Consider the following 21459-nt stretch of genomic DNA (forward strand, 5'->3'; position numbering starts at 1 on the left):
GTTACACATCATTTATTCATCAGTCACTCGAAGCTAACAGAATTCCGTAGTGTACTGGTTATCACGTGCGCCTAACACGCGCAAGGTCCCCGGTTCGAGCCCGGGCGGAATCTCTTTTTTTTTGTTCGTTCTTTTTTTCTAAAACGTAAAAAAAAAAATCGTGATTCCAAAACGCATCACGTAATACAAGCAGTGTAACTCCGTGAAATCAATCACCAAACACATATAACAAGAACACCAACCACTTAAATCCAACAGGATTCCGTAGTTGTAGTGGTTATCACGTGCGCCTAACATGCGCAAGGACCCCGGTTCGAGCCCGGGCGGAATCTCTCCTTTTTTTTGTTCGTTCTTTTTTTCTAAAACGTAAAAAAAAAATCGTGATTCCAAAACGCACCACGTAATACAAGCAGTGTAACGCCGTGAAATCAATCACCAAACACATATAACAAGAACACCAACCACTTAAATCCAACAGGATTCCGTAGTTGTAGTGGTTATCACGTGCGCCTAACACGCGCAAGGTCCCCGGTTCGAGCCCGGGCGGAATAATTTTTTTGGTTCGTTCTTTGGATCTAAAACGTAAAAAAAAAAAAAAAAAATCGTGATTCCAAAACGCACCACGTAATGCCAGCAGTATAACGTCGTGAAATTAATCACCAAACACTAAGAACATCAACCACTTAAATCCAACAGGATTCCGTAGTGTAGTGGTTATCACGTGCGCCTAACACGCGCAAGGTCCCCGGTTCGAGCCCGGGCGGAATCTTTTTTTTTATCGTCCGTTCCTCTGAAACGCAAAGAAATCGTGATTCCAAACCGCACACAATAATGAAAGCAGTAGAACGTGTGAAATGAATCGCCCAACACACATAACAAGACCATCAACCACTTAAAGAGGTTGTGGAATGCTCGAAGACATTTCCGTCATTTTTCGGGTATATGTAGCCTAAGGTGTGATGAAATAAAAACGACTCTTGTGTCTGTCATGAAATGAGTACAAAAGGTACTTTTGAGAGCTGTTTTCAGGTCCTGTTTCGACCCGAACGTGCAATTTGTGTAAAAGTCGTCGTTGGGGGCAGCAAACAAAACATAGTAAATCGTGACGTAATAAACAGGACTCCCGATGCAGCGTACGCGTAGTATAAACGAGTGCCTAATGTGCATATATCGTAAATGGCCGCCGTGTAATATATTTATTCACAAAATATTTTTTGTACGTTTATGAAATAAAAAAATAGAAAAGTGTATTTTTGGGATCTACTTACATATCCTCACTTATACGAAACATTTTCTAAAACATGTTCTATAAACTCAGCTTTTTGTCCTGTACTAATAAGCGAGTCTCGTCTCTTTGTGTCTGTCTCTCTGTCTTCCCTGCTAAGCATTTCGCTGTGTGATCAGCTAGAGACTTGAAAAGTTTCACACTCACACTGATCATTCATGTACAGGAGGAGAACATGGGACACGAGTGTTCCTAATTAACCTTCCACTAATTAATTATTTACACTCTTCCACTTTACACACTACAACCTAATTTATTGAGATATTATGCAACCACATGGCGCAGCAGCCACTGTATGGTGGGCCCACTGTGTTTATAAGCATCCTAAAATAGCTCCTATATCATCACACCACTTGATAACAATAATAACCTTATAAGTGCTAACTAACACTGAAAAGCTATAACGTGCTGACTGTGAAATGAAAAGGAAACAAAGTTGGTGGAAATGTATTACCCTATACAGGGTGAGTCACAAAAAAAGGAACCCAAAAGGCAGGACCATTTTCTTATAAAGTTCTGCTGTAGCACTTTCAAAATCTACATAGGAGTTTACGTGAATTGTTTTCGTTTTGCTGAAAGAACACTTACCTTTTATGGATCCTTGGACAGAACTTAAAAACGGTGTTTGTGTTTACAATTCCGTAACTTGAAAAAAATCATAAGTGATTTGAATGACTCATGTACTAAAAGAAAGCTTATTAATTGGGGTTTCATATCCTAGATTTTGAAAGTGCTACATGCAGAGCTTCATTACAAAAATGGTCTTTACTTAGCCTGTATAGGCCTTTATCGATATCCAATTCAGACATTCTAAGCAGCCACAACAATACTCATAATGCAGACTGTTGCTCCAAGCTAACTAATAATAAACACAAGACCAGATCAGAGTCTTGGCAAGTAATAACATGGAGATATGAACGGAAGGTAAATAACTTGGTAATAACAACACCAAGCATGTTGTGTTCGCAGAGTCAAAGAACTTGGAAAATATTTGAAACAGGCTGTTTCAAACAATATTACACATTCTTTTGGACTGACATTCATTTCAACAAAACGAAACACAGTACCATTCATTCAACAGCTGAACAAGTCTGTTCTGAATATCTATGCAGTCTGCATGCAGCTGACAATTCAACTGTACTATGTCATTCAATTGCTTTTTTTTTAGAATACATCTTACTAGTTCACTTCCCGTGAGTAGACCGGGATTTACTCCAGTAAGGAAAATAAAAGAGAATGGTAATTAACCCAAGACACATGTTGAAGAGCAGCTCAGACGTACGGTGAACATTGTTTTAACATATTAGTATTGTTATAACATATAATTATTAAATCAGTGCAATGGGCAAATTGTCCTTCGGAGCCGGTGGTTCATATTTAAAACAGAGAATTTTGATAATATCCCACCTGATGGGATTAGTGGCGGCGTAGATGAACGGGATTCAATTGGGGGTGGATTAGTGTCTATAGCTGCATTGGAAAACTGCCTTACAAACCAAGCCATTAGAGCCGGTTCGGTTGAAGTCAGTGCAATGGGCGAATTTTCCTTCGGAGCCGGTGGTTCCAAAAACAGAGGAGTTTGATAATATCCCGCCTGATCCTGGGATTAGTGCCGGCATAGATGAACGGATTGATCGCTGAGTTGACCCACACAGTATAGCTGGCACCATTCCATAACAGCCAGCTTAAATAACCCCCCTTTGCGACAAACAGGAACTTCAAGACGATTAAGGGGGTCTCACATATAAAAAAAACACGCCCACGATAAAGGCCAGCGTGATAGCGGCCTTCCGGTGAGTTTTGTAGGACCTTTTGGTGTCTTGTGATCGGTGAGTACTGTTGACGTGTGAATCTTTTTTAGCACCGGGCTCTGCCGGTGGGTGGATTGTGTCTAGCTGCATTGGAGAGACTGCCGTACGAACCAAGACTTTGGAGCGCTTCAGGATGTTGGCATACACCTTGAAATTCAAGTAGGCTAAGATGATTGCCGGTGCAACGAACCCAACAACTATTTGAGCAATGTTATAGGAAAGAATACGCAGCACGCCGAAATCGCAGTTGACAGAGTAGTTAATACCAACGTCTCCAGCATTGGGCCACAGTTCATTGCCCAAAACTGGGAAAGGATTAAATAGCAACGCGAGCGTCCAGGTACCTGTTATTAGGCCGCAAGCAAGTTTCCTGCTGTTGTATATTCGATACTCCAGGAATTTGGTCATCATGAAATAACGATCAAGACTGATGAGTGTCACTGCGAAGGCGCCCTGCATACACGCCAAATAATCCACGACAGTCCAGAAGGTGCACACGGCTCGCTGAAAGGGCCAGTTGCCGGTATACCGCCAAATATTTTGCATTGTCAACGAGTTCATCCCAACGCACAAGTCGGCGCTGGCAAGGTTTAAAATGTACATATTGGCTATGTTAGACCACAGCTGCTTGTCTCTGAGAATCACTACGAAGATCAGAATGTTACCAAACACCGCCAAAAAGCACATGAGCCATACAATGGTAGATATGACAATCTCGATGGGTAAAGGGTGCGAGAAGGCGTCAAGGAAACTGTAGTCTGAAGAAGACGACGTCACGTTGTCCTCTACGAAGCTTGGAACGGTGGTTGCCATCTTTCAAAGAGGATTCCACTTTAACATCTAGATTAATGGAACTCGAATGCACCCGCAGTCTGACAGGGAAAAGAACATTTATACCTTATATGAAATGAAAGCAGACTGTCAAGTTCAGTGACAGTTCAAGGTCACGTTTTCCTCTACGGAAGCTTGGAACAGTGGTTGCCATCTTTCAAACAGGATTCCACTTTAACATCTAGATAAATGGAACTCGAATGCACCCGCAGTCTGACAGGGAAAAGAACATACCTTATATGAAATGAAAGCAGACTGTCAAGTTCAGTGACCATTCCAACCCAAGAATCTCCCACGATACTCATTTGTGAGATTCCATCCCTTCACTGCTGAACGAATTGTGTGATTATCATCGAAGTGACATTTGGATATAGGAGGCGATGTAACGAAACGACCACAACCAAAGTACCAAAGTCATTCGATTATGCTTAAAATTAACGGTTATTAAAGCAACTCACAATTATCACGTGATTGATGAAACTGTCGAAGAATCACGAGGAAAAGAATGTAGGCAAACAACGCTAAGGAGTTGCGCATTGTCAACGATTGTGGAATTATCGATGGGTGAAGCGTACTTGCCCGGAGAGAGTTTGGGTCTCCATATCATTCAGTCTCATTATTATTATTGGAAGAACTCAGATGACATTACTGAGAGCATACACGTGTGCAAAGAAGTGCTTTCATCTAATATACTTAGTAAATGTATGCAGTATATGCGAGTGATTGCCCCAGTGTTGGAGCAAAGGCTTTGACCCTCAAGGCCAAGGCCAAGGCCAAGGCTTTGACCCTCAAGGCCAAGGCCAAGGCCAAGGCTTCGACCCTCAAGCCTCGAGGCCAAGGCCAAGGCTTAACCCTCAAGGCCAAGGCCAAGGCCAAGGCCCTGTTTTATGAAATGACCACTGATATAGAACTAATTATAGTCACATGAGTGACACATCATCACGCAAGGGCGGATCCAGAACACAATTGGGGGGGGGGGGGGCAAAGAAATGTTGGTGTCCCCCCCCAAAAAAAAAAAGTGGGTCAAAAGATTACGGCTTGGGCTTCGGGGCCCGCTTAAGGGCCCCGAAAAAATTTTGGATTCGAGATGCTCTGTGGTGCGATTTGAGGCAATTTCTGACCATTTTAACCGATGTTTATTTAGGAAAAGATGGTGGTGTACTCATTGCCTGCCTTTATTACGACGTCACATAAAAACAAATGGTTTCGTTTTTTTTGGGGGGGGGGCGTGGCCCCTTTTGACCCCCCTGGATCCGGCCTTATCATCACGAATTGCTCGTTACGAAGAACAACATTTCTTAATTGCAATCAACATGCTCGCATAGGCCTACACCGTTTTATGACTGCACTGTATCTATTAACGTATAAGTTCAGGTCTTCAATATGGTTTAACTAAACAAAATAATGATTTACTTCTATATTGACACACAATTCTCCCAAGTGTAACAAAAGGGGGATCCAAGAAACTGATTTGGGAAATTTTTATTTGCTGGCCCAACATGGTCAGAAATATCAGCATTATCTAAAACAGATACATGCAAATCTTTAGCACTTATCAGGGAGACATATACAACCAATCAAATCTATTCCATAGTTATATGCAATTAAAGTGATCATCTCATTAGCCCCACAAGTGTACGGAATATTGTTGCAGCAAATCTACTACAATGGTAACAACATGTGATGCTATAAAAGTGGAAGTGTGCCTAACACACAAATCTATATGGTGCTTCCCTCCTCCATCGTACATGTAATACGATTAAAATGGTAACAGCAAAATTTCGAACAGATTTATCTGGAAAATGCAAAACTCTATGGGCCTTGAAGAGCCTTGACTCAAAATTGCAAGGCCCTGAACCCTCAAGGCCAAGGCCAAGGCCAAGGCTTTTGCCCTCAAGCCTCGAGGCCAAGGCCAAGGCCCTAAAATCCAGCCTTAAGGCAGCCTTAAGGCCAAGGCCCAGCATCAAGGCACTACATCACTGGATTGCCCACATCTGTAACAAAACAATTCGTTGATATCAACCGATGAATGCTTGTGGATGTTCTGTTAAACTGGGACGATATAGCTACATTGTCGGTCTTATCCACTTGGGGTCACTTTCCTTATGATAGGCCTACATTTAATGTACGTCAATCATAATAACAGAGGAACAGAATTATGGTGGACAAATTTATAAAGTCATCATACACTATGATGTTTCTACGCCATTTTGCAAATCCATATACTTTTGCTTTCATACGGACAAATACACATTATACTAACTGAAGAAGTGCTTAGTTCTTCAACCACACAGTTCAAAGTCTATCGCTGAACGAAACTTTCTTGGCAATGCCTAAGTGTATATGTGGTCGACCACGAGAAATCATTTGGTGCAGCCAATAATTTGTTTTTCGATATTTGAATGTTTCTGACGAAAGACTTTCCGTCTCCTTTGCGGGGGCGGGGACGGGGACGTATACCCTGGGATGGGGCAGGGTTGGTATATTGTGTTTCTTATTCTGTGGATTTCTTAAGGGGTGCCTCGGGTACCGTCAAAATATGGGTTAAAGCTTAAGGAGAATAAAGACTCTATCCCGCTTATTGAGGACATTCTTACAGAATGAGAGAAGCCATTCATAGAATGAGAGAAAACAAACCTACACAAATGTATATATGCTAGATTTATGCCGCATCAGTCATAATTATTTACCATCTTGCCTATTTCTATTTATTTATTTATATATTTTGCATCTTTAGACATTAAAATAAAAGTTGAACAGGGGCTGTCATGGAAATACAAAAAAAAATGAAAGCTGTCTGACCCCTGTCAACAATAAAAGCAAGATAAAAATTTCACTCAAAAAATAAAAATATTAAGTTAACAAATAAAGCTACAAAAACGATATAACTATACATAGCAATATAAAAAAAAACATTAATATAAAAAATGAGACACGCATGAGACAAGAGACAAGTAAACAGAAAACAGTTTTAAAAGATTCTACATTTTTACGTTGACAACCTAGAAAACAAATAGACAGACCAGAGAGACAAGGGAACTCTTAAAAGACAAGAACTCAGACGAGACGAGACAAGACAGACAAGAGACGAGACGAAACGAGACGAGGAAAACGAAGAGGGAGGGGGAGACGAGAAAATGATGAGACGAGACAAGACAGGACATTGGCCTACAAGAAACTAAAAAAGACGAAATGAGACGAAACGAGACGAGAAAAATGATGAGACGAGACGAGACAAGACATACGAGGGATGAGACGAGGCGAGACAAGCCAAGACATACAAGAGACAAGAGGAGACGAAACGGGACGAGAAAATGACGAGAAGAGACCAAAAAAGTAGCAAATCAACAAACAAAAAAACAAACAAACAACCCAACACCCCCAACAAACATACAAAAACATTCACAATCAAATACACTGCAAAAACTGTAGTGTTAATTTAATACCATTCGGTATCTACGTGTATATAGGACAACATTAGTAAAATTTAACAGCAAGGTATCAACTTCGTTACCAGGGTGTCGAGCAGTACGCGCCCACCACTACCTGCTCTCTCACCTTGGTATCGGATCATTTGCATATGTTAAAATTTTTGAACACGTATATGCAAATGAGGACTAGTCTGGTGCCTGCCTGTGCGTTACTTGGCGTTTACTTTTGTATGCGGTGTCTGGGGTAACAACAGAATCCATTCTTCGCGCCGTGAGTTACGAAAACACGATTGTTTTCGAAGTTAAAATGTTACAATCTTATCCCGCCAATATGCAGTATCACATTTCATATTGATATGAGTAAATTGGAAAGGAAAAATATTGTTGAGAAGGCGTGGACGTTATAATTACAATGATCGTGAAAACACGTAATGCACGTTGGAAATAAGAACACCAAGTGGGCCCCCCCCCCCCCCAACGATTTGACCTTGGTGATATGTATGTGGCCTATTTTCGAGTAGTATAATAGGGGTGTAAGTGGCGCCACCAACGTCAAAATATCCCCCCCCCCAAAAAAAAACCCATTTATTTTCTGAGAAAATGTGAGAAAAGAATTGTGAGCCCCCCCCCCCCCAAGCCAAATCCTGGGTGCGCCCCCTGATTTCAGTGTATGCACGCCGAATTGCGAATGAAGGGTGCGGTTTTATACGGTTGTCACGAACAGCCATTCAAGTATGATGTATTTATAATAGTTTGCACTATAAACATTTTGCTACTTTTTAGAAAGAAATAATGTGGGGCAAATTTCGTTCAGGAGGCGATTCACCGAAAATCCTATTGCAATGAATGACAGACACACACACGCGCTAGTAGAGATAGAAACAGCGGTGCAGAATCGACCAAAACGCAGGTTCCATTCGCTGAATTTGGAAATATCATTCCTATACGTTATCGTGTGGAATGGGGACGTTGCTGTAAAAGAGGGGACGAATGATTGGACCGGAGTTATGAGGATGTTTCAGAAATGGACATGTATTCCTGTGTATGGGTACAATATGTACGCGGAATCATGGATTTACATGCTTACACATTTTTCAGTTTCGGGTTCGCAAATTAAGGATTGCGACGGAGTTAATGTTATGACAGTTTCAATTCACCGTGTGAATTAGTAGTAGTGAGTGAGTTGTTGTGTGTTCAGGTGTAGCGTGAATTTACGTTTCTATGAAATTCGGACTCATTGGTAATACCGCGCATGCGTAAGTATGGTAATTAGGAAAGTGACCGGTCACGTGAGAGGGATTAACCAATAATAGGGAAAAGGGGTCCGATTTTCATAGGAGTCGGATTTTCATGTGACACCGGAACGACACTGACTGGACCGAGGTTATGACATTTATTTTCCACTCTTTCGCATGTCTGTAAAAAGTAGTGCATAAAAAAGCTTTTACATCATGAACTTGTGGTCATTCTTTTTCTGTGTGGTCTGAAAAAGAAACGTCGCTTGAACCTGGGTAATGACACGTATTTGTGCGTGTGCTCTTGCGCTGAAATAATTTACTTTATCGGAGTCAAAAATGTCTCCATTTAGGCGGTTCCTCCTCTCACATGAGCTGCGGATTTTCCCCGATGCTTCACTATGTGTGTGGTTCATTTTGCTGTATTAGGGCGACCGCTGCTGGGACCGAGGTTATGACAGTTATTTCAACGGTTTCACGCCCGCAGCTACTGCACATTTTTAAAATCAAGAATGTACCTATTTGGGAAGTTCCCCTCCCGCCTTCGATCGAGCAAGATAATAAATAACGGCGACTCACAGAGTTTCAAAATGTCCCCATTTAGGCGGTTATTCTCGCTGTTTCGGGCTCTATCAAATCCTATACTTTATCGTGGGAATTGGTCACAGAGTGGTCCAAAGGCAGCTCGCGCTTGGTACCCAGGTTATGGCAGTTTTTCTTTGCGGCTTCGCACGCGCCCTTTACCATACAACGGCGAATCAAGAATATGGCCATTTAGGCGGTTATTCTCGCTGTTTCCATCTATCCCATCAACCACCCATCCCAATGCTTTATCGTACGAATTGGTCAAAGTCCGGATCCAAAACAACACACGATGGAACCCCGGTTATGGCACGTTTTCTTCGCTGTTTCGTATGCGCCTCTACAGTACAATGGCGGAATGAAGAATGAGGCCATTAAGGCGGTTTCTTCTCCCTTCTTCGAGCACGGACTTTTCCCATTCTCTTACACTGTGTCGAAGAATAACGGTGGTTGGACCATGGTCAATTGGACCGAGATTATATATTATGGCAGATTTTTTTAGGCGGTTTCGTTTGCGTCTCTACTGTACTGGCGGAACCAACAACCAGACAACGAGGCCAATAAGGCGGTTTCTCTCCCTCATGTCAGCTCGCAGCGCTGAAATGACATGAATTCCATTTCTTGTGAAGTTATACCTACAGCATTTCGTCACTATTTGTCAACAGTCTTGTTTCAGAAATCTGAATTGTGAGTATTGTTAATAAATATTAGTTTAAAAGTAGGTTGAAAGGTCGGGTTCGGTTAATCAACATCAACATGGACCGGACGTGGATGGATGGATTTACATGCATGACATGTATGTTTTAGTAACTTGGATACGGACGCGATCGCGAGTGATGTCTACAAACCGTGCAAAGGGTAGGGAGAGACGTTTATTTCCGACATGTCAAGCAATTATTTTACACTTGAGTACATGTAGTCCTGCCTGATAGGTGTTCACGTTGTATTGCCACCCTTGAAGCATTCTAAAAACATTGAGGCGATTGGACTGGTGTTGCAGTTAAAACAGACAGTGCAATGTTGAGTTTGTAACCAGGATTTTTCTGAGATTAAATTTTAAACTACTGTAGGCTAGTCAAAATATTCAGTTGGTTCAACTTGATATATTCTTACTGTCATTAAGCGAATAGGGGCCAAGTGTTCTGATTTCTGAAAGAAAGCAACCAAATGGAGTGATACAAATTGTGAGAATAAATAAATTGGATATTTTTCTTCATGTTGTCACTTTTTTCCACTATGTTTTCTCTGTGTGGGCATTGCATTTTATAATTGTTGACTGCTGTGATGTGGGATAGGCTATAGGCCTAGATATGATGTTTTTAACACCAAGGGCGCCCCGAGCCCCACATTACAGCAGTCAAAAAATGTTTTGTTGTATCGTGCCAATACCTCCAAAAGATGGTTGTGACTTATTTGTGAGAAAAAAAAAAACTAAGGGTTTTGATATCTTGCCCAACATTCTAAGTCTGTAACTGTGTTTTAGACGTTGCAGTTCTCATTGCGCAAAGCTATAGCACACCGGCAGGTTCCACATGCACACATAACGCACGCAATGCACGCAATGAACGCAGTGCGATATCACCCTCAGTGTGTGACATGCAGTGTTATCGTCCGTACATCTGGTCGTCCTAGACCAATGAAATGACAGTATCCTTGCACGCGATACATTTATTACAAGTTATCCCTGCTTTTTTTTGGACGAAACAGGTCCTAGGGTCTATGCGGATACAAGTTTGCTTGAAGATAAAACAATAATACATTTTTACAGGGCATGTTGATGGGTGGTCGCATTGTTCCTGAACTTGAAATAGCCCTTTAGGTTGTTTTGTCTTTATAACGTATATGAATTTAAATTTATTGAGTTAACAGAAGAACCAAAGACTGCTCTTTGCACTGTTTGAAAAGACAGCCACGATACAATGCATGGCTATCAATAGTATCATCATGAACATGTAGCATATACTTGCTTGAATAATATTTAATGTCTTTTCTTTTTCCTTCTATTTATCTTTCCTTGAAGAAAACAAGGGGTGTTGAAACAGCCTACATTGTACATGTGCACGTGTATGTAACTGGTAACCGACCGTAGAAATGGGAGATAACGTACCACTACTCAATGAGTACAAACAGGAATTTTTCTGGAAACGTTTTCCCCAAACGCTACTAGGCGGACTTAAGCTGCGGCTAGGCTATGATGCTCCAGTTTACGTCTACCTCAACCAGATCATACTGTTCGTCATTCCTTTCATCATTGGTGGGATATTCTCACTTCTCGTAGAGCTAGCAAGCGTTGACATCCTCATAGCTTGCTGTGTGGTCGGTGGATGTGTGGGACTTTATGTCCTCTCAGCGCAGTTGGTCAGTTTGCTGCTTCAGAGGAGAACGTCTAATTCAGTCAGGCCAAATATCGGGAACATCCTCTCAGATGAGGATGAAGTGGACTTTGAATCTTGCTTCGGGCCTGAGACGTTAGATTTTGTCGTCCCGGTGAAGAAATGGAAAATCAACATCTTGTTCCACGCAGTAGTGTCGGGGGGCATGGCTGGTCTTGGATTTCTATATCTAGTCCCAACCACCTTGAATGCACTGTATAGTAATAACGTCGGAGCAACAGTGGTCATTTACGCACTGGGATGGTTTGCAATATGCATCGCTCAGTATCCGCTCACTGTCACGTCACCACCAGAAGCGGCCGTTTTCAGAGCCACGGATCCGTACGAGACCATGCCAATCATGCGACCTTTTCACGTGTGTCTCTTCTTTGCTGTTGATTTAATATGGAGGTGAGTTTTTTCCTCGGACACAAAAAAAATTAGTTTGTCCTGAAAATATTCTGCAAGTGTACTGTGCTGATGGAAAAATTTGGAATTGTTTGTTTTAGTAAGAGGCCCAAAAACACTTTTGTCGTTAGAAATATTGTCAAAAGTTGGTGGTTTTGATGATGAAAATTTGCTAGTGAGTATCTAAACACCTGCAATCGTGGACCTAGGACAAAAGGGTTAGGGCACAAACACGATTGACCGATAGCCCACAATTGAAATTCGTGTACAAAACCAATGAGAACTATTGCTAAAAAGTTAGTAGTATAAACAAAGGAATGAGGATGAGGGAAAATGGGGGGTCCACGATTGTTGGCGTTTACAAAGATGCGTATGAGTTTGTTCCTGCATTCAATAGGGGACGTTGAACAATAGAGGACAATAGAGTCCCCGATTCCCGAAGGTCCCCAATTTGGTGATCATGAACAAAACATATGGGAGGTCTTCCTAAAAAGTTAAGAGAAACAAAAGAGGGACAATAGGGGGTCCTCGATTGCAGGCAAATACACACTTGTGTGGTTTCGTTAGTGTCATCTGTGAAGTGCACTTTTATTTGTTAAAAATTGCAGAAATGCTGTAAGTAGGGGATGTGCGAGGGGCTAGTTTTATGTACAAACTGTATACACATAATGATGTGCTCAAAACATTTATAATGAAGCTTAATGCCAAGTACAATGAAAATGTTATGAACAGATTCTGGTTTACATGGTCCATAAGGCTGATTTTTGTCAAAAAATACATCCATCCTGTTTGTTATTCTTCAAACCTTCTGATTAAACTGTCTTTCTTGGGGGGGTTTTCCCAAAGGTCCTATCCAGAGATCGTTCTAGTGAATCAGATCCTGCATGTCGTCTTTGTCTTCCTGCCGGTTCTCTGGGTGATTGGTCTGCTGCCCCCTGTTGATGCCCTCTTGTTGTGGCTAGGAGAGCAGACGCTTGTCTTGTTGTTCGGAGGGTCTCCAGTTGCATCTGATCTAAGGTAAGACTATACAGCCACTATTTCAGTGTCATAGTTGAGGTGCTTGTCTGTCACAAGTCCTTCACAAGTCAACTCACAAGTCAACTCGCAAGCTATGTTAGTGAACTGTGACAAAAGCATTCCTCTGTTATTGTTCATCCCCTGTGTTACATGTACTTGTGACTTGACTTGTGAATTTACTTATGATTTACTTGAAACCTGACTTGTGGTCCCCTGTGATATCTGTCACAAGTATCTCAACTGCAACACTGTATACACATGGTGGGCCATATGTGTCAATGGTTGAGGCTGGTGGGAGCTCGAAAATCAAAAACAGGGCTTGAATTTAAATAAAAATCCATAGGACTAAGTATCCAGATCTATTTGCACAAAACTGGTGGCACGAAGAAAAACACTAAATATTTTTGTGATAATTTGAAAAGGGTGGTGTTGAGTGCACAAGAACGTTTTTTGGAAAAAGAATTGAAAGATGAAGTTTGTTAACCCTCCTGCTGTCTGAACAGTCACAGTCAGTCAAAAGTCAATCCTCCCCTGCCATGCCTTTACAGACAGGCTGGTCAACAACAGTCAAATCACATCTGTGGTAAGCACTGTGACGAGTCAAATTCTATCAACCGACAAAAGCAGGTATCTGGTAGGCACAGCTGGCTTGTCAATCACCTGAACAGGTACATAAACAGTCACAGCCAGTGAATCCTGCTTTGTGTAGGCGCGGAGCTCTTAACTGTCAAAGACAGTCACTTGATTGATTTTGACTGGAGGGACAGCTTGGTCCAGTTTGTCAGCTAGAGTAAGAGGGTTTTTAATAGACTAATATTTGACTTGATGTAACGGGAATATCAAACGCTGCATCTTGCATGAAATCAGTTGTGGGGGGGGGGAACCTTCTAAAAACAAGACAAAGTGTAATATATGTTCCAAAGGGAACTGTAACATTGTTGTTTATTGAATTTTGCTTTTTAATTGCTAACATTACAGGTTGATTCTGATGTTACTGGCATCAGGAGTCACTCTACTGATTGCCTATTTTCTGCCATCCGACATCGGCATTGTTGTCTTCTCAGCCTGTGTGGGATACCTACTGAGCCTTGACCTGAGCAGCTTATTTAACCAACTCATTGATTGGTGCAAGTCAAGACAGCACAACAGACTACAGTCTCTGAACAACCAATCAAGAGCTGTGTCTAAACAATCCTTTGGCTGGAAGTGGGGATGGAGGGAAACCCTCGTGCATTTTGTTACGCTGCTCGTGATTGGTGGGATATCTTTCACTTGTGCATACTTTAGAGCGTCAGCCAGTGAGACCCTCCGTAACATCCTTGGTTATGGCATGGTTGCTGCCCGATGCCTGTTGAAGGTTTTGGGTGATGCTCAGTCAGTTTATGTGTTCTTTGGACTGTGGCGGAATAAACTGTTTCCAGCGAGCATACAGAACACATCAACCTACAGCAAACGCAAGAGGATTCTTCACAGACTGTCTTACTTGTACCGGATTTTTCTACATGCAGGTAAACAGTCTTATACTCAAATCTCAGACTTTTAAGAGTCTTAGCTGTGAATCCACTGAATCTACATGTAAGTTTGAAGACATGCTGTTCAAATGTCATGCAGATTGGAAGTGATGTGGTCAAAAATTGAGTCAAAAAAAAACTCCAAATATGTGATGCGATCAAGCTACACGAGTCGTTTGTCGGGAATTTCATTTGGAGATACAGGCCAAAATAGGGCCACTTCATCACATAACTTCATCACATCTCTTGGTGTTCCGACTTCCATAATTTTTGAACTAAAGATGGTATCGGCATGCGGTTTTCACAGCAGTAATGCTGAGATTGTGCTCTTTTCAAATCTGTAATAAAGAATTTTTGACCAGGGTCGACAAACAACTCATTTAGCTTGATCGCATCACATGTGGTTTTCGTTTGGTCCTTGATGCACGTATACCATGGATGCCAAAATGTCTTAGACGTTTGCGAAAGTTTAGCTCTACTAACCATTCGCATTGCATTGATTGCCACACTGTGACACTAGAATGTTAGGCATCAAGTGTGATGAGCAAAAATGACTATTCATAAAAAAAAAAAAAAAATCTATTCATATCTATGTTATGCCACCTTTCCTGTTTTGAATTGATGGTCCAATCAAGAGGTTTTGTAGTTGTCATCCTTAAAATTGTATTCCATTTTATCACATTTTTGTTTGTTTCTTGCAGTTTCTCCCTTGTTGGCGTTATCGTACCTAGCTTTGTTCCTTGCTCCAACCACTATCACTCTACCATCATTCCTGTTTGCCCTTGGATGTGTGCGGGCATTGAGATGGGTAAGCACACAGGCTGCTTGAGAAATTGCTCTTTTTACCCCTTGCTCACTAAAATGTGTTGGCATCATTGAAGCTAGTCCTTGCAATTAAAGGGAATGTACACCATTGGCTTTTGCTGTAATTGTCAGAAATGAACTATTTGGGGGGTTAGTATAATAGATCAAATTTTGTTACACTGACATGTTTGAAGTTTTTTGTTCGAAAATGCTTGAAAAACCAAGAAAAACAAAAATGTTCAAGTAGTCTGGTTCCCTGACTCCACCAAAGATAAAATGGATCAATTTCCAGATGCCGGAAAATTGTAAGGTAAGGGAACAAGTCTAGCTGGCCTACACCCGTTCATAAATATGTAACCAATAGCAAACAAAATTTGAACTGAATAAAAAATGGTAAATTTGGAGCAGTAGTTGCAAAATAGTTCGGTTTTTCCAACGGTGGTCGGCCGACCACCGTTGGAAATGTATACAAAAATACCATTTTCTTGAAAATGACTTCACACCAGGTGCCATAATTTTACAGGATGCTTTAGACTGTCATTTACCAACATCCTAGTAAGGTATTTCGTAAAAACTTGGTAGTTTTATTTTTCAATGATTGCAAATGTTGTATATTCCCTTTAAATACTTTCATACACATCATTACTATCAATGCACATGAGTCCAAGCTGTTAATAATGAGCATGGTTTAACAACTACATAGCAACACGTGCAGGAGAAGCATTGTGCTAGCTATTGTTCAGATAATCCGTTACAGGGCAGATGTATTCCCAACGGCGTGCACAATGATTTCTCCATTGAAGGCGGCCTCAGATAAAAAAAAAAGTTCATGTGTACTCTGCCATACTGGCAGAATCTAGAGCATGTAATGATTCCATCAGACTGGAAGAACACTTATCATTGTAAGCCAGTCCCATGTCATTCAGTCCAAAATGAAGTCACAAGTTATCCAAGTGAACCAAGTTATCCAAGTGAACCTCCACTGTTACTTGTGACCAGATTTGTTAGTTAGCTTGTTTTTACTGATGACCAGACTTGTGATAGACTTGATTACAACATGGCTAGTGATACTACCAACGCTTGAAAGGTTTTAAATTATCCCTTTAAAATTGTGTTTTTTATGTTTCTTTCTAGATCTGGCAGGACACACCTGGAGCTCTCCTTGAGTTGTCCATAGTCCATCTCATCAACTCTATCCTGTCCATAGATCCTTCCTCCTGGTGGGTCACAGCAGGCCTCGGCATCCAGCAGTTACTTGTTGGAGCTGTCTTATCACGCCTCTTTGAGCTTCTTGACAAGCTCTACTGCTTCTTGGTCATCCTGGTCACGTCTTACTCCATCGAGAAGCAGCGGCGGTCATCCAGCATGCCACTCATTGTGATCACAGTCATTCTCCTTCCCCTCGTCTTAGTTATCATTGCCATAGCGACCGTCCTATCAGCGCCCCTGCTGCCGCTCTTTACCCTTCCAATCTTCCTGGTTGGGTTCCCCCGTCCGCTCAGGTCCTGGCCTGGTGCCATCGGGGCATCAGCTAATACCTGCAGTGATAGTATCTACTACAAGCAGCTGGTTCCCAAGCTGAGTGCTGCACTGAGCAGAGCGATTACCGATGGAAGTCTTGGTAAGAACTATGAATTAGATTCAGTTTGTGGTTGCTCAAAGTGACAAGGAATCTCTTTTGTGACTTTTTGTGGTACAACTAAAAAGAAGCAGTGGGAAACACAACATGTACAGTATGCTGTGCCTGTTGTCAGGAGACTGAGAAACTCTCAAAAAAAACATTTCTTGTCACGTAGTACAGTGCAACTGCAACACCATGCAAACCTTCAAATTTCATGAAAACTGGTTTTCTGTATAAACTTTACTGTTAGCAATAAATGCACAAAATACAGTGTTGTTGACAGACACTCGAGCGCAATTCCAATCATTTGCCTGCATGTTTTGCACATTCAGTTGAAACTTGGTCATGTGTGCACATGCAGTGTTTCCTTTGTTTGCTCTTATGAATAAGCCAGACAGTGCCATCTAACTTTAACAGTGAGATCATGAGCAATTTTGAAATCCACATCTTTTTAAGTGATGTACTTCAAAAAGCTTGGTTGAGACTTTATGTTTGCAATAAATATCCTCATCGGCGATAAACTTTAATGCTATACTATGCTCTCTTCACGTGAGCTATTACACTTGGTAGTTTACCAATGATGAAAATTGAATTTGTGCTGTTTAGCAGCCTATCGCGGTAGAATCACGTCAACGCAGCTTGAGATCCTACGGGGTGGAATATTGTGTTCTCGGAATATATGGCATTCACTGAGTTAAAACTTTGTAAGGTTTAATTTTTATCAAACACCCATCTTTAGATTTTGAGCACTGTTGTTGTTTCAAACACAAAATGAACAAATGACAAATGATCTACCCTACCTTTAATAGTTAACAGGCCAAAGCATGGGGACTCAAAATTTGGAATTCCACTTTGTTTTTTGCAGGTAATCCCACAGCAGGTTGCTACTATCTTGTGCGTTTTCAAGACCGTATGGCCTGGATTCAAGTCCTTGAGGCAGGCTTTGGGTTTTGCATCCTCAGCATCAAAGGCATGGAGCTCCAGGAAACGTCTTGCCACACCGTAGAAGCCGGCAGACTAGACGACATCTTTGAGACAGCATTCGATCGCTCCGGTGGCTTCCCAGTCTGTACCTTCAATCGTTACCCCATGAACACCCTCACACCCGTTGATGCAGTTCCTGTTGATACGTACTCCGATGCCCGCAACGTACTGACCGGGATAATTGACTCGCCTGATATCCTGAGGAGTATCGACAAGAGCTTTGTGCAGACACTTGTCTGGGTCTTCCTACACCATAACAGCCATAGACATCATGATGGCAACAACCTGGCAAAGTCGCCCACTCCGCCCAAGGCTACTTCCCCAAGAGAAGCTGCTGACAAGTGTCGGACAGGAGACTCATCTATGAAGCCCGAGGGAACCAAAACAAGCGACAACTGGGAAAATCGAGACAGCGGCAGGCCATCCAGCATCCAGTCCAGACCCAGGTCCCAGGCCAAGCCACGGGCCTCTTCCTGGGGTAGCCTCAAGAGCTGGGAGGATGACGACTCACTGGACTTTGATCTAGATGAGAAGCCTAAGAAGCAGGGCTTCAGCCTGGCCAGTAGATACAAAGACACTCACAGACCCAAGGAATCCCCTGCACTGCCTGGAGCCTTGGAAGGATTCACGGATGACGAAGAGGAAATCCTCAAAGAGCTTAACTTTGGTCTGTCTTCTGTTGTCAACACAAAACGAGACCAGCAGATTTTTCCAATGCATTCCATGCCAAATAAGTCTCTCAACTTAGCAGGCTCTGTCCAGTTTTCTTCCCGTTACTCCTCCAAGCTGAGTCTCCCTCTCAAATGGCGACACCTCCCCATCGACCTGAGTCGCATCACCTCCCTCTTCAGTCGCTTCCCTAGAGACTGGTATTGCCACGTCCTGCGACAAATGGATCTATCCCGGGGAGAGAACAGCGCCAAAGATATCGCAGACGAGATTGCATCTGATGATGCGCTGACCACTATGTACACTCATCTGACCATGGCGTGCTATGCAGTGGTCAATCTGTTTGGCCTGAGTGGTCAAGATGTGGTGTCCGCGGGGGCAAGCCATGTGTATAAAGTTTACAGCGGTGATGTCCCATGGTCCACCAATCTGGATTGGTTGAAGGAGGATGAGGAATTATTTGCATTGGTCATTAAGGCTTACAGGTAAATAATAATTGATTTTTCTTTAATCCTCATACCCCCCCCCCCCCCCCAAACCACTTTGCCTGTTACTCCTCATATCACCTCAAAACTACACCAGTACTCCATGGTTTTTATTGATGTATGTAGGAGTAAATACAAGGTAGTACAAGCAAAGGTGTAACAACAAACACAATACCGATATATCTGTGGGATAAATGTTTCCTGTGCCACAAAGTATAAAACAAATAGTGTAAGCGCATATTTGGAATTTAGTGACAAAAAAATGCTATATTATGTCATAGGGCAGAGGGAAAAAAAATCACCAAAATTAAGCAAAACAAATGATTTGAATTTTATTTTATCTATACATGCTATAACAGGGGTGTTGAAGCATATTTATCATGTTTAACAAGTGTTCTTCCCCGAAATTTTGGTGTAACATATTTCACAAAATATAACGTTAGTTTTGTAGCAAAACTTTTTTAAGCGAAATATCCACATGTTTAAAGAAAAACTTTCCACAAATCTCATCACAACATCAAGGTCCCAAAAACTTGGTGTGGGGTTGGACACCATGTGTCTAAATGCTAACTTAAAAGGCCATTTTAAAATTTGAACTGCACCATTCTGTCTTACAGGTTTGCCTTCAAGCTTGCGTACGATCAGGCTGTGCTGGGAGAAGCAGAGGACTTGGAGGAGATTAGCGAATATCTTCAACAGTACGAGACGGACTATTACTTTGGCAACGACAGTGAGACAGAGTGGGCGGAGTCTGTGGAAAAGGGGGTGCCCCAACTCTTCTCCCTGGTCCATGACGCATCCGAGGTAGATTATTTCTCAGAGGTTAATGTACCGAAGACTTCATTGGTTTCTTGTGGAGTTTGGTGCAGTCAACAATTAGTGCTCAACAGTGCAATATACATGACATATACAAATACATGTACATGGAGAGAAGTTCGTGTAAATGACGTACATGTAAAGCAAAATTACTGGTCCTGAGTTGTTGGCTGCTTTGACTACCTCCTGATATGAAGATCAAGTAACGTGTCCATGGGCGTCACCAGGATTTTTTCTAGAGGGGGCAAAGCAAATTTTTTCCCCCGAAATCCCAGTACTTTTCCAACATATTTTTGATTTATCATTTTTCAAGGGTGGGCAGGGACATTTGCCCCCCCCCCCCACCCCATTAAATTAACAGCAATATGAATTCGCCCCTCTTTTTCTTTCGTTTTTGCCCTTTTTTTTCCCTCTTTTTTTTCTTTTCCAGGGTCCTTCCCCTTCCCCCCCCCCCTCGCGACGCCCATCGAACGTGTCAAAGGACACAACTATTGCATATGACATTGAAACCCTTGAACAAATACTTGGCCCCCTTTCCTTTTTTGGTGAAATGGTACAAATGTAACTTGTAGTATTTGGGTCATTCTTAAGGGTCCAAAGTGTGACATTTTTTCCCATTCCTGTAATTGCCTTGGTACTTTGTAAATTGCCATTCAAGTATCATTAAGAATGACTTCAAATGATTTTTTTATTTGTTTGGATAGTAACATTGGTAGTTTGCTATTCATAATCACTCTTGGATCATGACTACATTAAGGAGTGCATCATTTGTCAGTGGATAATAATGATGTTTATGCTCTGATGTACACCGTAAACAGTTTCCGTAGTATTTTGTTCTTTTTTTCTTGTTGGTCAGGGTGTGTATAAAGGTCGCGTGCTGACCCGCCAACCAGTCATGGCCCACATCGGCAGACTGAACTCAGAGGTGGTGCGATCGCTGTGGGCTTCACTGAACCTAGAGCTGCTCTACTTGACCAACGACGATGAGGAACGTTACAGCATCCAGGCGCATCCTACCATATTACGGAACCTGACCACACAGGCTGCAGACCCGCCACTGGGCTATCCCATCTATGCATCGCCGCCAGTCACCATACCAACTTTGTAGATGGCCGACAGTGATGTATGAAGTATGAACACAAGAAGGGACTTGAAATGAAGGTGCAGGCACCTCACATTAAGTAATACTGGTAGTTATATCCTTTCCAACTTGTAACTATTATTTTAAAGTCATAAATATCTAACACAGTTCACCCATTCCCATTGGTCGAGAGCCCGTCATGTGGCCGGTCTTAAACGGATGATAAAGACATGGCTGGCTGGTCTTAAAAACTTTTCCAGGGTCACATGAAATTTTGACTTCAATGAAATCCAGTGCCTTTAACCGTTTTATTGGTTGAATGTTCACAATTCTTACGTAGGCATGTTCAATACCAGTGAGTCAGAATTTCATAGTCTAGTCCTAAATTCACACTCACCACAGCTGCATCTGTGCATCATGATCGCGCAGTACGCACAACATGCCCGCCAATCTCAATAAAAGGAGTTGTTTACATCTTACTCGTGAGCTGGACACTCCATTATATAGCTGGGGTGT

General features: G+C 42.0%; 2 protein-coding genes and 4 non-coding genes across 7 annotated transcripts; 5 read left to right on the forward strand and 1 right to left on the reverse strand.

Annotated features, from left to right (window-relative positions):
* Positions 1-40: 40 nt before the first annotated feature.
* Positions 41-113, forward strand: Trnav-aac. The gene has a single exon. It is a non-coding gene; the product is annotated as a tRNA-Val (tRNA).
* Positions 114-258: 145 nt separating this feature from the next.
* Trnav-aac lies at positions 259-332 on the forward strand. The gene has a single exon. It is a non-coding gene; the product is annotated as a tRNA-Val (tRNA).
* A 146-nt stretch (positions 333-478) lies between these two features.
* Trnav-aac lies at positions 479-552 on the forward strand. The gene has a single exon. It is a non-coding gene; the product is annotated as a tRNA-Val (tRNA).
* Positions 553-696: 144 nt separating this feature from the next.
* On the forward strand, positions 697-769 carry Trnav-aac. The gene has a single exon. It is a non-coding gene; the product is annotated as a tRNA-Val (tRNA).
* Positions 770-2745: 1976 nt separating this feature from the next.
* Positions 2746-3976, reverse strand: LOC119741299 (beta-1 adrenergic receptor-like). The gene is made up of 2 exons (XM_038217050.1): positions 3208-3976; positions 2746-3121 (listed from the first exon to the last, which is right to left on the reverse strand). The coding sequence occupies exons 1-2, from the start codon at positions 3907-3909 to the stop codon at positions 2810-2812; spliced, it is 1014 nt and encodes a 337-aa protein (XP_038072978.1). The 5' UTR covers positions 3910-3976; the 3' UTR covers positions 2746-2809.
* Positions 3977-9723: 5747 nt separating this feature from the next.
* Positions 9724-21459, forward strand: LOC119740358 (pecanex-like protein 4). Of its 2 annotated transcripts, none has more exons than XM_038215625.1 (9): positions 9724-10033; positions 11196-11958; positions 12802-12972; positions 13951-14480; positions 15185-15291; positions 16422-16908; positions 17774-19046; positions 19664-19850; positions 20719-21459. In XM_038215625.1, exons 2-9 carry the CDS (start codon positions 11267-11269, stop codon positions 20968-20970), a joined length of 3699 nt encoding a protein of 1232 aa, XP_038071553.1. In that variant the 5' UTR covers positions 9724-10033; positions 11196-11266; the 3' UTR covers positions 20971-21459. The 2 variants fall into 2 exon arrangements, with proteins under 2 accessions (XP_038071553.1, XP_038071554.1); XM_038215626.1 differs by having other exon boundaries at positions 9724-9862.

Source organism: Patiria miniata, unplaced genomic scaffold (genome assembly GCF_015706575.1).
Source record: "Patiria miniata isolate m_02_andy unplaced genomic scaffold, ASM1570657v1 HiC_scaffold_5, whole genome shotgun sequence".
NCBI classification, from domain to species: Eukaryota; Metazoa; Echinodermata; class Asteroidea; order Valvatida; family Asterinidae; genus Patiria; species Patiria miniata.